Source organism: Heptranchias perlo, chromosome 1, assembly GCF_035084215.1.
Source record: "Heptranchias perlo isolate sHepPer1 chromosome 1, sHepPer1.hap1, whole genome shotgun sequence".
Lineage (NCBI taxonomy): Eukaryota > Metazoa > Chordata > Chondrichthyes > Hexanchiformes > Hexanchidae > Heptranchias > Heptranchias perlo.
Window position 1 is genome coordinate 121,494,302 of NC_090325.1, and position 14,094 is coordinate 121,508,395.

General features: G+C 41.3%; 1 protein-coding gene across 3 annotated transcripts in view; it reads right to left on the reverse strand.

Moving 5' to 3' along the window:
• Positions 1-12,942, reverse strand: part of fras1 (Fraser extracellular matrix complex subunit 1) — a 451,223-nt gene extending 438,281 nt beyond the window's left edge. For all 3 annotated transcript variants that reach the window (XM_067990719.1, XM_067990709.1, XM_067990729.1), the window contains exon 1: positions 11,989-12,942. In XM_067990719.1, the coding sequence (XP_067846820.1) occupies positions 11,989-12,061 (73 nt within the window). In that variant the 5' untranslated portion in view covers positions 12,062-12,942. The remainder of the gene's footprint in view (positions 1-11,988) is intronic.
• Positions 12,943-14,094: the final 1,152 nt, after the last annotated feature.

Consider the following 14,094-nt stretch of genomic DNA (forward strand, 5'->3'; position numbering starts at 1 on the left):
GAAGTGATAGTTGGTTTGGTGTGGCGTGGCGGAAAAGGAGGCACCAACTGCTGCAGGCTGTATTTGGTTTGGGGGTTGTGATGATGATGTGGTCCTCAGCAGCTCCCTCTCCATCCTTTTCCCCAATCACTCATGCTTCACCCCTGCCCTCAATCCCATTGTATCCCCTACCCATTCACCTTTCCACTATCCACTCCCCTTCCTACCACCCCCTCACTCCCAACACTATCCTGCTTCTTCCTCTCTGAACAACCCACTCAAGCTCTGTATCCTCCCCACCCTCTTTGTTCCACTGTCACTCACTTCACCCTTAACCCTCCACTCTCCCCCACTCCCACTTGCTTCCCCCAGGGGCAGATGGTGAAAGGCCAGAGGCTGCCTCCCCTTCAACCTCCCTATGTTTCCCTCAAAGAGGCTTTGTTTTGCTTTCAAAGTTCAATTTGATTTTTTATTTTTAAAAATTAAATTAAAAAGAGGAAAGAAACTGCCCACCTCTATTGTGTCAATTTGTGCCTTTCTCGTTTTCCCTGTCTCGTAAGTGTTAGAAATTAGTATCTTTGTCTCACAGGTGTAAGCCTGTCAGCTGGAGGTAATCGGTTGCCTTCAAAATTCAACTGATTTTTTTTTAAAATATAAGTAACATTATATGAAGGTAGACAGTCTTTCTCCCATTGGCCCTCTCTCTCACTTTCTGAAATTTACAGAACATAAAACAAAGATATACCAGGTGTGTTATCAGAACACTGTCATCTCTCTCTCTCTTGTGTGAGCACACACACTGTTTTAAAAAAAACAATTAATTAAAAAAGGCAAATGAAATGTTGGCCTTTATCGCAAAGGGATTTTAATTCAAAAGTGAGAAAGTGATGCTTCAGTTGTACAGAGCCTTGGTCAGGCCCTATCTGGAGTACTGAACCTCAGGAAAGATATATTGGTCTTGGAAGGGGTACAGCACCGATTCACCAGAATGATACCATAGCTTAAAGGGTTAAATTTTGAGGCCAGGCTGCATAAACTTGACTTGTAGTCCCTTGAGTTTACATTGAGTTACATTGAAATTACAGCAAAGAAACAGGCCATTCGGCCAAACAGGTCTATGCCGGCATTTATGCTCCTCGCAAGCCTCCTCCCTCCCTACTTAGAAAGTTAAGGGGTGATCTAATCGGGGTATTTGAAATGATTAAGGGATTCAATAGGGTAGATTCAATAGAGAAACTATTTCCTCTGGTGAGGGAATCCAGAACAAGAGGGCAAAATCTTAAAATTAAAGCTAGGCCATTTAAAAATTAAAGTGGGAAGCACTGTTTCACACAAAGGGTGGTGGAAATCTAGAACTCGTACCACCAGAAGCCTATGGATGCTGGGTCAGTTGAAATTTTCAGGACTGAGAGCAATAGATTTTTCTTAGGTAAGGGTATCAAGGAATATGGAGAAAAGACGGGTAAGTGGATTTAGATACAGATCAGCTGTGATCTAATTGAATGGTGGAACTGGCTCAAGGGGCTGAATAGCCTACTCCTGTTCATAGAAACATAGAAAATAGGAGCAAGAGTAGGCCATTCGGCCCTTCGGGCCTGCTCCGCCATTCAAAATGATCATGGCTGATCATCTAACTCAGTACCCTGTTCCCGCTTTTTCCCCCATCCCTTGATCCCCTTAGCATTAAGAAATATATCTATCTCCTTCTTGAATACATCTAATGACTTGGCCTCCACTGCCTTCTGTGGTAGAGAATTCCACAGGATCACCACCCTCTGAGTGAAGAAATTTCTCCTCATCTCGGTTCTAAATGGCATACCCCGTATCCTGAGACTGTGACCCCTGGCTCTGGTTCCTATGATCTATGTTTCTATATTATCAATTTTACCTCAGTAAAGGTTTTGAAATTTGTCCTCTAGCTTTTCTTCAAACAATTTTGAAAACCTTTTGAACAGAAACAGCAAGAAGCTAAAGAAAAAAATCTTCCTCAATAAAGCTGACTGAATGATACTGATGCATCCTGGGAAATTCAATAAGCTGCACATACTCAGGCTGCACAATCCAAATTCAGCTCAAAAACTATCAACTCCAAGCCCAGACTTTTGTGAGAGGCTGAGAACATCTAATAAAAACTTTAATAAAGGTATTAAAAGACACAAAAGATAAATTTAATCATATTATTATGAAATATGTAATTTCTTATCTTGGTTAAACCCTTATTTTGGAGTTTTGAAGTTACTGGGGAAAAGAATTATACATTAAAAACAACTTCAGAAAATATTTTGAAAAAATTATGGGAACCCAGTGGCCAGTTTAGTTGGGGAGCATAGTTAACATTGAGGAAGACTGCGACAAAATATAAGAAGACATCAACAAACTTTCAGAATGGGCTTGAAAATGGCAAATTAATTTCAATATAGATAATTGTGAGGTGGTGTATTTTGGTAGGAGGAATAAGGAGGCCACCTACTCCTTGGAAAATAAGAGTCTAAATGGGGTAGAGGAACAAAAGATCTAGGGTTACAGATTCACAAATCATTAAAAGTAGCAACACAGGTTAAGAAAACCATGGAAAGTGCAAACAAAGCACTGGAATTCATTTCTAAAGGAATAGAATTCAAAAGCAGAGAAGTTATGTTGAACTTATACAGAACCTTGGTTAGGCCACACTTAGAGTACTGTGCGCGGTTCTGGTCTCCATGTTACAAAAAGAATATAGAAGCACTGGAGAAAGTGCAAAAAAGATTTGCAAGGATGATACCATAACTGAGAGGGTATTGAACAGGCTGGGGCGCTTTTCTCTAGAAAAGAGAAGACTGAGAGGTGACCTGATAGAGGTCTTTAAAATTATACAGAGGTTCAATAAGGTAGAAGTAGAGAAGATGTTTCCACTTTTGGGGTGTCCAAAACTAGGATAAATATAAGATAGTCACTAATAAATCCAATAACAAATTCAGAAGCAACTTCTTTATTCAGAGAGTGGTGAGAATGTGGAACTCGCTACCGCATGGAATAGTTGAGGCGACTAGCATAGATGCATTTAAGGGGAAACTAGATAGGAAGAAAGGAATAAAAGGATGTGTTAATAGGGTGAGATGAAGTAAGGTGGGAGGAGGCTCGTGTGGATCATAGACACCGGCAGAGACCCTTGGGCCAAATGGCCTGTTTCTGTGCTGTAAAATTCTATGTAATCATATGTAGATTGTGCAGAGTGACAAGTTTACATAGGCATTTTCCATTATAAATGTGGACATAGGAATTTCTAATGGAAAATATTGACACGAAACATATGACAAACACAAGACAACAGGAAGTCAAGTGGCACAGAAAAGCTTCACAATGGTAACAGATAGAGGGAAGGATGCCAAACCATGGCTGTAGAGATTAGGATGGCTGACCAAAAGCTTTGTAAAGGCAGTAGGTTTTGAGTAGATTTTTAAATGTAGGAAGAGAAGTAAAGAGGTGGCAGGGTTTAGGGGGGGAATTCCAGACAGTTGAAGGGAACAGAGGAGAACATAAGAACAGGAGTAGGCCATTTAACCCATCAAACCTGTTCCGCCATTCAATGAGATCATGGCTGATCGGTGACCTAACTCCATATACCCGCCTTAGTACCCACATCCCTTCATACCTTTCATTAACAAAAATCTATCAATCTCAGATTTAAAATTAACAATTCAGCTAGCGTCAAATGCAATTTGTGGAAGAGAGTTCCAAACTTCTACCACCCTTTGTATGTAGAAGTGTTTCCTAACTTTGCTCCTGAAAGCCCTGGCTCTAATTTTTAGGCTATGTCCCCTAGTCCTAGACTCCCCAACCAGCGGAAATAATTTCTCTCTATCTACCCCATCAGTTTCCATAATATCTTGAAAACTTCAATCAAATCACCCCTTAATCTTCTAAATTCCAGGGAATACAACCCTAGTTTGTGTAATCTCTCCTCGTAATTTAACCCTTGGAGCCCAGGTATCATACTTGTAAATCTACACTGCACTCCCTCCGAGGCCAATATATCCTTCCTAAGCAGCGGTGCCCAGAACTGAACACAGTACTCCAGGTGTGATCTAACCAGGGCATTGTACAGCTGTAGCGTAACTTTTACCTGCTTGAATTCTAGTCCTCTAGATGTAAAGGCCAGCATTCCATTAGCTTTTTAAATTATTTTCTGTACCTGTCCATGATATTTTAATGATCTATGTACATGGACCCCTAAGTCTCTTTGGACCTCCACTGTTTTGAGCTTTTCACCATTTAGAAAGAACTCTGATCTATCCTTTTTAAGTCCAAAGTGGATGACCTCACACTTGCCGACATTGAAATCCATTTGCCACAGTTTTGCCAATTCACTTCATCTATTAATATCTCTCTGTAATTTTATGCTTCCATCTACACTGCTTACAATGCTGCCTATCTGTGTCATCGGCAAACTTGGATATGTAGCTCTCTATCCCAACATCTAAGTCGTTAATAAATACAGTGAATAGTTGAGGCCCCAACACAGATCCCTGTGGGACACCACTAGTCACATCCTGCCAATTTGAGTATCTGCCCATTATCCCTACTCTCTGTCTCCTTCCACTCAGCGAATTTCCTAACCAGGTCAATAATTTGCCCTCAATTCCTAACAGTCTCTTATATGGGATTTTATCGAATGCCTTCTGATTGTCCATACAAACAACATCCAGACATTCCACTGTGTGATGTGTGCAATATTCCACTCTAACAGAACGGTTCCTGAATCGAGAGAACTTTGGAAGATTATAGTTAGGGCTTCTGCAATGTTCTCACCGACTTCCTTTAAAACCCTGGGATGAAAACCATCTGGTCCTGGGGGTTTGTCACTCTTCAGTGCCATTATTTTCTTCATTATTGTCAATTTGCTTATATCAATTATGACGAGTCCCCATCCTTGACTCAAAATTAGTTTCCTTGGGGTGTCCGGCATGCTATCCTCTTCCTCTAATATAAATACTGACACAAAGTAATTATTTAACACGTCCGCCATTTCCTTATTTTCATTTACAGTATCTCCATTATCAGTTTTTAAGGGGCCCACATTGCTCTTGACCACTCTCTTTTTCCTAATATAATTGTAAACATTTTTTGTGTTGATTTTGATATCCCTTGTAAATTTCTTTTCATACTTCCTTTTTAGCTCTTACTATCTGTTTTGTCACCATTTGCTATTCTTTGTATCTCTCCCAGTCACCAGGATCTGTGCTATTTTTTGCATTTTTGTATGCGTTTTCTTTTAGTTTTATGTTGTCCCTTACCTCTTTTGTCGTCCATGGCTTTTTTTTTGTCAAGTAGAGCTCTTGCCCCTTAGGGGTATAAACTGGTTCTGTATCACATTAAATTATTTTTCAAACTCCTCCCACTGATCTTCTATCATTTTACCCATTAACAGATTTGCCCAGTTTACTGTGGATAGTCTCTATCTCATCCCGTTGAAGTCAGCCTTACCTAAATTTAGAATCTTAGTAGCTGATACAGGTTTCTTCCTTTCAAACACAACGATGAACTCGATCATAATATGATCGCTATTAGATAAATGTTCACGTACCGTTAGGCTGTTAACTAAATCTGGTTCATTACTCATTATTAAATCTAATGCACCTTATTGGTTCCAGGACATATTGTTGCAAAAAGCTGTCCTGAACATACAAGAAATTCATTACCTTTCTGACGTGAGCTTGTCTGCTTATCCCAATCAATATGAAAGTTAAATTCCCCCATTAAAACCACTCTGCCTTTGCTACATGTTTGTCTAATTTCTGCATTTATACATTCTGCCCCTTCACAGCTGCTACCAGAGGGCCGATACACATTCCCACTACGGTCTTAAATCCTTTTCTATTTCTTAATTCTACCCATAAAATCTCCACTGCCTGCTTACCTCTTGTTATATCCTCTCTTATCATTGAAGTAATTTCATCCTTAATCACGAAGGCTACTCCACCCCCTCTACCAGTTTCCCTATCCTTCCTATAGCCCTTATAACCTGCTATATTCAGTTCCCAGTCCTGACTGTCTTGCAGCCATGTCTCAGTAATGGCTACCATGTCGTACCCACTATGTTGAATTTGCGCCTGCAATTCATTCAGTTTTTTCCTTATACTCCATGTGTTTGTATAATGAACGCTTATTTGGGCCACACCCTAACCTGTCCTGCTCTAATGTTTTTCTCACGCATTTCTTATTTCTCTTTCCTAATTTAGTTACATCTTTTAGTTTTCCCTTTACCTGTAGTGCCTAAATCATAATTTCTGACTATTAGTCTACTCTCTTCCTTTTTGTTTGTTTTAAAATTATTATTTATACTACCCTTTCCACCTGAGCCCATTCCCCCCACCCCCAACCCTGTACTTGTTTAAGATCCACAAAAGGCCAATGTCAGAGGATTTAGGTGTGTGAGAGGGAACATAAGGCTGGAAGAGGTTGCAGAGGTAAGGTAGGGTGAGACCATGGAAGGCGGTGAAGATGAGGATGAGCATTTTAAATTTAATGCATTAGGAGACAGAAACCCAATGAAACTCAAACAAGGATGGGGTAATTGGCCAGCGAGACTTTGGGTGTGATAGGATACAGACTGCTGTATTTTGAACATGTTAAAGTTCGTAGGGAGTGGGCAATTGGAGGCCAGCACGAGGACATTCGATTAATTGGGGCTAGAGGTGACAAAAGTGTGGACAGCAGTGATGGGGCTGAGATAGGGGCAGGGGCATGACACATTACTGAGGTGGAAAAAAGCAGTCTTAGTGAGAGGCAGGATGTGGAAGTTTGTCAGTTCAGCTCTGGGTTGAGCAGGACACCAAGATTTTGGATGGTCTGGTTTAACTTCAGAAAGTAGTCAAGACTCTTTATATACATTTATATCTCTCTCTCTCCCTCCCTCCCTCCCTCCCTCCCTCTATATAACATATATGTCATATATGTAATATATCTCTATAATATATATACAACATATTAAAAATGTTATGTCTGCATAAGGAAGAAACTTGGAGGATGTTATAAAACCATGAGAGAAAAACTGAACTTAAAGATTGAATTTCAGCTTTCAAATCACTACCTGGCATAAGTTATTCAAATATATTTTGTTTCAGTTATATGTGAAATCTTATTTGATTCAGGTCAGATTTTTTTACCGGCTCTCATTGCAGATATCAACTGTCAAGTGTTTCATGTCCTTCAACCTGAAAATGTTCACCAAAGAGAATTAGCAATTGTGATGACATTACTGCAGCTGAATCAACAATTAATTTCTCATGGATATTGGGAAATTCTATGTCCATTTTGTATTATAGGTCTGATTCCACATTTGGGCACTCTTGAGCATGGATATTTAAATTAATAGATATTTAAATTAAATTAATAAATCAAGCACTGCAGGTCCACAATTTCCCAGCCAGCACTCCCTGTGAACAGCCATACTGATAAGAAGCACTCCCATTCTCTGGTGATTTATCTGAACTCAGCAAGGGCAATGAATGGGGCACTACAATTAGCCACTTCTGATCAGTGTCCAGTAATTCCTCCTGGAGTGTGTGTGTGCGTGTGTGCGTTTGCATGTGCATGTGCATGTGCATGTGCGTGCAGGCAGGGTGGGTGGGTGGGTGGGTGGGTGCATGCATACGTGTGTTACAAATTCAGGTCTGTAGTGAATACCTTCTTGTGTTCGGTGGTATCAGTTATTCCTGGACATGGTCTGTGCATGTTACTTTTACAAGAGTTGACTTACACTGCCTGCTATCCATTTGTGCAATAGCAAAACCTGGGGAACTGATAGGGTAGATAGAGAGAAACTATTTCCGCTGGCTGGGGAGTCTAGGACTAGGGGACATAGCCTAAAAATTAGAGCCAGGATTGTCAAGAGTGAAGTTAGGAAACACTTCTACATGCAAAGGGTGGTAGAGGTTTGGAACTCTCTTCTGCAAACGGCAGTTGATGCTCGCTCAATTGTTAATTTTAAATCTGAGATTGATAGATTTTTGTTGACCAAAGGTATTAAGGGATATGGGGCTAAGGCGGATATATGGGACTCAATTTTCAAACGGAGCTGGGAAAGGGGCAGGTGTCAATTTGAGGTTGGGAAACCCATTAGTGTGGGTTTCCCGGACGCCCTTAGGATTTTGACATAAGGACTTTTTTTTTGTCGGTTTCCCGTCCGACTGACCAGCTGATTGACAGGCTGGTCTCAGCCGGATGGGAGACCAGCCAGGGAGAGGACATCTGCAGGTAAGTCTTTGTTTGCATGGATGGGGGGGGGGGGGGGGGGGGAGGGGGGGAAATGGGGAGGCAAGGGGCACAGGTGGGCATAGGTGGGCACAGGGGTCGTGAGTCATGGGGAATGGGATCGGGGGTCAGTCACGGGGGGGTGGCAGGATCAGGGGTAATCAGGAGAGGCCGCGATCATTGAGGGGGAGGGTCGGGGTCGGAGGATCGGGGTTGGGGGTCGGAGGATCGGGGTCAGGGTCGGAGGGGGAGGATCGGGGTTGGGGTCAGGGGGTCAGAGGATTGGGGTCGGGGTCGGAGGGGGAGGATCGGGGTTGGGGTCGGACGATCGGGGTCAGAGGATCGGGGATCAGAGAGGGAGGATTGGGGGTCCGCGATCGGGGGGGGGGGGGGGGGGGGGGGGGTCGGTGCAGGTAGGCTTGTTGGGCCTGGGGGAAGCACTTTTGCTCCTCCGGGCCGGCAAGCTGTGTCTTTCTAGGCACCTTCTTCTCACCTCCTTTCACGAGGCGTAAAACAGAAAACCCGGGAATCCCGGCCCCCCGGTGTTGAAATGGGGAATTAGTTAAAAATGGAGACCTGAAGCCTCCTTGAAAGGTTTTAAGGCCCAACCCGCCTCCTGGGAGCGGGTTGGCAGCTCGCCCCTCGTCCCGCCCCCGTGAAAACCGGAAATGGGTGGGTTGGGTCGGGTCTGAAATGGTGGCAATTGTCAATGCCCCCACCCCTGCCCCCAACCACCTGTTTTTTTTTACTTTTAAAATCAAGCCAATGGAGTTAGGTTACAGATCAGCCACGATCTCACTGAATGGTGGAACAGGCTTGAGGGGTTAAATGGCCTGCTACTGTTCCTATGTTCCTAATAGTAGCAGCTTATGATCTAGACTGGATATTTGTGTCTTTTATACATGTATTTCGTCAATCTCTCCCAAGGTGGACTGAGCAAACGCTTTGTGAGATGAGGCTCGATACAATTTAGTGAGCTGCTTTATTCCACAGTAGGTGGACATACAGAATAGCAGTTATGATCAGACTCACTTAATTCAAACAGTACAACTATCTTTGCATAACACAAAATAAAGAAAAAGCCATTCTTCCCCACATCAGTGGGGCATCTTACTTGACTTAAACAAGATGACTACTAACTGTTCCTCTAGCATTTCTGATCTTAGTCTCAGCAAAAATTCTTGCAACATTCTCTTTAAAAACCTGATTGCCTGTGCAACATCCTGTTTCAAAAACCCTCTGTCTGCTAGACAGTGTTCCAGGCTCTGTTTTATCTCCCTTGTTCATAGCCAAAAACAGGATCACAGTCTTTCCAATAGAATAGATGTGAGGTTTTTATTATTTGTTCATGGGATGTGGGCATCGCTGGCAAGGCCAGCATTTATTGCCCATCCCTTATTGCCCTTGAGAAGATGGTGGTGAGCCGCCTTCTTGAACCGGGTGTTTTTCAACTGCTGAGGTAGTGTAACGATTTGTTCATTGTTTATAATCTATGAAGAAACATCAAATCTACCTCATTTGCATCTTGACTACCTATTGTCCCAGTATTTTTAAACTTGTCTGAATACACTATGCTTAAAAAAAATGTTAAAAGTAACTTATTTTTGCCAAATCCTTCCTGTAGAAAATGGTCCAAGATCCTGAAAAGTGTGTGTGTGTGTGTGTGTGTGTGTGCACATGTGCATGTCAGATTTGGGCTCAGGCAGAATAACCTCCTTTCTCAACTATCTATGCTCACACATAAGAATGGCCATTTGAGTAACATACTGGAGGGCTGTGGCACCATCTAGCAAGAGAATATGGGAGTAAATTGGAAATTTTAAAAACACATACTTGTTATTTTATTTTTTCAGTCATCAATATCCGATTCAGTGTTCATTATCACTGCAGTCATTTTCAGTCTGCCTGTGTTAATTCCCTGAGCACTATGGCACAGAATATATCACAAAATGATATAGGAAAGCTAGATTCTGAGCACCCTGACTTCAGTACTGAGTCTGCTGTTGTACTACGATCAAACTTTATTTTTAAAAATGTATATACTATCGTACCAGTAGACAATCCTCACTTTATGGTTATTAGGGTAGAGAGGCATCAATATTGATTTTTGTGAGCCTTCTCTGGAGTTTTCTTTTATCTAATATAATAACTACTCCCACTCCTGTCCATTCAAAATAAACTGTACCAAAGAAATGAGACTAGAGCATAATGGACTAAGTGTGTACATTTGTTGGGGGAGGGGGGATTGGTCAAAAACATCCCTTATGTTTTGTTTCTTTAACAATCTATCAAGTGCAGCATAAACACAACTGGATTAATTTCCCAAACAAAACAAACAGGTGATCAGGATGACAGGCAAGCTCTCCTCTCCATTCACTGAACGTTGCCACAGTTAACCTTAAAAATCTTTTCCTGTTTTGAATTGATTGATCAACATTACCTATCTTAAAAATATTGATCATTTGTTTTAGTCTAAACATATGAATGCTTCGAGAACCTCGACTCTGAACGTGCAATTTATCTTTGCTATTAACAGTGGTATTGCATGCAGTTGTTGTATGCGCCATTGCCCCACTCACAACAGTGTGGAACCGAGGACCCCTCTTAATAAATTGTGATAACTGTTACGGAGTAGGAGCGCCGGGCAAAATTTGCTTATCAACGACTGCGTAACACCTTCCCCTCTTAAAAAAAATCTACATCAATAAATAAAGGTGCTTGGGGAGGGGAGTCCTCAGAAGTACGGTCCGGTCAGTCTCCTCTCTCTCCTATGTTCTCATCCAGGGACTCGTGTCACACAACCAAAGTTATTTCTTATAAAAGGTCATGTTTGCTTTCGGTGACATTGTAATATTGTTTCATCGCCTTTTACAAATGATATCAAAGTTCTATTTGCCACATTATCAATCCGGTAACAAATTTAACATAATCTGTGTAAAAAGATCTTCGCTAATGTGTGGGTCCCACCAATTAATATCAGGTTTTGCGAAGTGACGTACTAAGCTCTCTGTAAAGTGTAAATCGGATATGCACTTGAATATTTATAATCCCCGATAGGTGATACACTATGTATATAAGCCATAAGAAATGTTGCCCTTTTAAGCTAGGTTAAAAGACGGCGGCCGATTTATGAATGAGCGGCAATGACAAAGTACTTACAAGACCACAATTCGGTCACTTCAGAAAAATAGCAAACGAAACGCAAATCAAAAAGTAAACATTGATAGGAGGATCTGAGTTATTTCAAGGACTCTGTTATAGACTATCTGTAATATTATCACACTGCAGTGCCTTTAAAATTGAGGCGATCACAATGTTACCCCTGATAAATGAATGGGAGTAATTTGTAGTGACTTTTGCTTCCGAACAGTAAACGGTGCTGGAACATATCTGCAGACCATTCATGATTCACTGATATCAAAAGAAGGCACAACAGAATTTCTTACAAATTGCAGTTTCACAAAATTGTAACAACTCGTGAAACTAGGTTACAGTATTTTCCTGCAGGATTAATTTATAAGATTCTCAATGTGCTCATTTCAGTCGCAGTTTAGGGAAACTACCTGAAGTGCTTTTCATTTTTATTCTTGGTATCGCTTGTTAATGTTAGGCTGGTTATTACAATTAACATTATACCAAAGAACGAATACTTGGTCAAATTTAAATATCTGGCAAGAATATAATCAATGGTAGCATTGAAGATGTGATACAAAAATTGTTATAAAGAAAAACACTAAAGTACAATACTTAATAAACTTGAATGTTACATGTACCAACCTTCACTCTGCTGCGGCAAGGTTACAAAGCCGATCAACACAGTAGCAACAACCCAAAGGCTCAAGTTATTCATGATGGTGATCCGGTTTAAATAAAACGTCTCTAGATCGTTATTATTTTATTTCAGTCTAAAGTCGGTAGACATAGACACTTCCAAAAGACATTTCACAGATCCTTGGTGCCGCTTAAGTTAATGCATCGAGGGACGTCTAAATAAATCAATGACTTTTCTTTGCGAGCACTTGCAAGTTGCGCCTGAGCTAAATGTGTCTGCCGGTGCTCCTTCCAGTTTTCAGCACGTAATCCTGTTGGGGGTGGACTGAACTGCAGTTAAGAACAGTGGTGAGTTTTGGGAGCAGAGAGAAGAGAATCAGCGCTCATTTACCCCCTGAGCTGCTGGCTGGAAGCGATCCTTTTGCAACAGCAGAGATTTACCTTTCCGCCCAGCTGCTTATGGGCTGTGAAAAGTCTGGGTGGAAGGGGAGGGAAAGGGACCCCAGGGCCTATTTTCCAAATCAGAAGTTCACTTTGACATCATTACGCACCCAAAAAAAAAAATCACGCAAGGTATTTTGTAGCGTTTCAGCGCCGAACTCTTCACCCTCTTCTTCAGAAGATCGCAATTTATCACAAGTCATCTGAGCAGAAATTTCTTTGCGGCGTATTTCTCGCAGGAACCATATACCTTATGAGCTCAACTCTTTAAAATGAAATAAAAAAATTGAATTTCTCTCAGAAGATCGTACCCGGGTTAATCCAACGGCAATAGTAGCTGCACGACTTGGGGATGGCGGGGGCGGTTGCCTTCCAGCTCGCTGCCTGTATGCAGTAAATCCAGTCCTCCAAAGCTTTCTTTAGTTGGTGTTAATGATCGGACGTGACGAATGTAAGGTAAAGGGGAGGGGGGGGTCAATAAAGAAATCGCCGAGTCGTGTCTTTAGAGAGAGAAAAAAAGTTGGAAAGTAGGAAAAGTACTGGAGTTGTGACAAAGCGCCGAGTTGCTACTTGGTAACATGGATACATTGGGCACCGGCTGGGAGTCCACCGAGTCACGTGAATGCAACCTGATCCCCTCTGAACCCTGCTGCCACATTTAGGGTTTGTCTTTCGGGGTGGCTCAAAACTCTCTTATCAAAAAAGGAACAAAAAGTTTATCGAGGAGAGAAAAAAAAACAATTGTTCCAAACATTGCACTGAAGCAGCTGCAGTAATCCGATGAAACTTTGTAAGTCTCCTCGGATAATTCGCATAGTACGGTGATGTGAGAATCTCATTTTTAGGATACACGACTATTTTTATTCACACAAAGCGATTTTTCCCTGTAAAAACCTCTAAAGTTTATTAAGGAATGGAACGCGATAGCGTAGCCTGTCTTAAAACCTTTTTTTTTTCAGAAGATGCAATGTTTTCTCGATTTGTGGCTGTAAGGAAGCTGTTTTTAAAATTTCCAGTATTTATTTTTTTCTTGCGACAACAGATGGCGCCCTCCTGTGTAACTGCTCGGACGCTTGTCTGGGATTTGCTTACAGCGACAGTGTGGAGGACATGCGTTCGTCAGATTTAAGACCAGTAAACACTTCAGGTGCATTTACAACAATGAACTTTCATTACTGCATTTTGGCTGCAAAAATTTTTTTTTTTCAAAAAATATACTTTATTCATAAAATTTGCAGCAGTTCATACAATACAGTTCTCATATCACATTCCAAACATACACAATATCGATTATGCAATTTGCAGGTTACATCAAGTACAGTTCAATGAAACACATTGGACATAATTACAGTTCATGACACTCTAGGGTGCCTCATTGCATCACAATCAATACAGGTGATTCATTACAGATTCATTGCAGATTTATTGCGGGTACATTACATCAATTTTGAATTTTACATTCTGCCCGAGGGGGTTTTTCCCTGATTGCAGCCCCATACAATGGCTGCAAAATAATCTTATTACAGTAATTATTTACTTTTTTAAAAAAGTTTACAATCAGTTCCAATGTGGAGGTATTGAACGTGAACGCAGCACTTCAACCTCATTCATGTGGCTAATTTTCATATATGATATCACAGCAAGAGTCAGCAAAGGTATTGAATTGTGAGG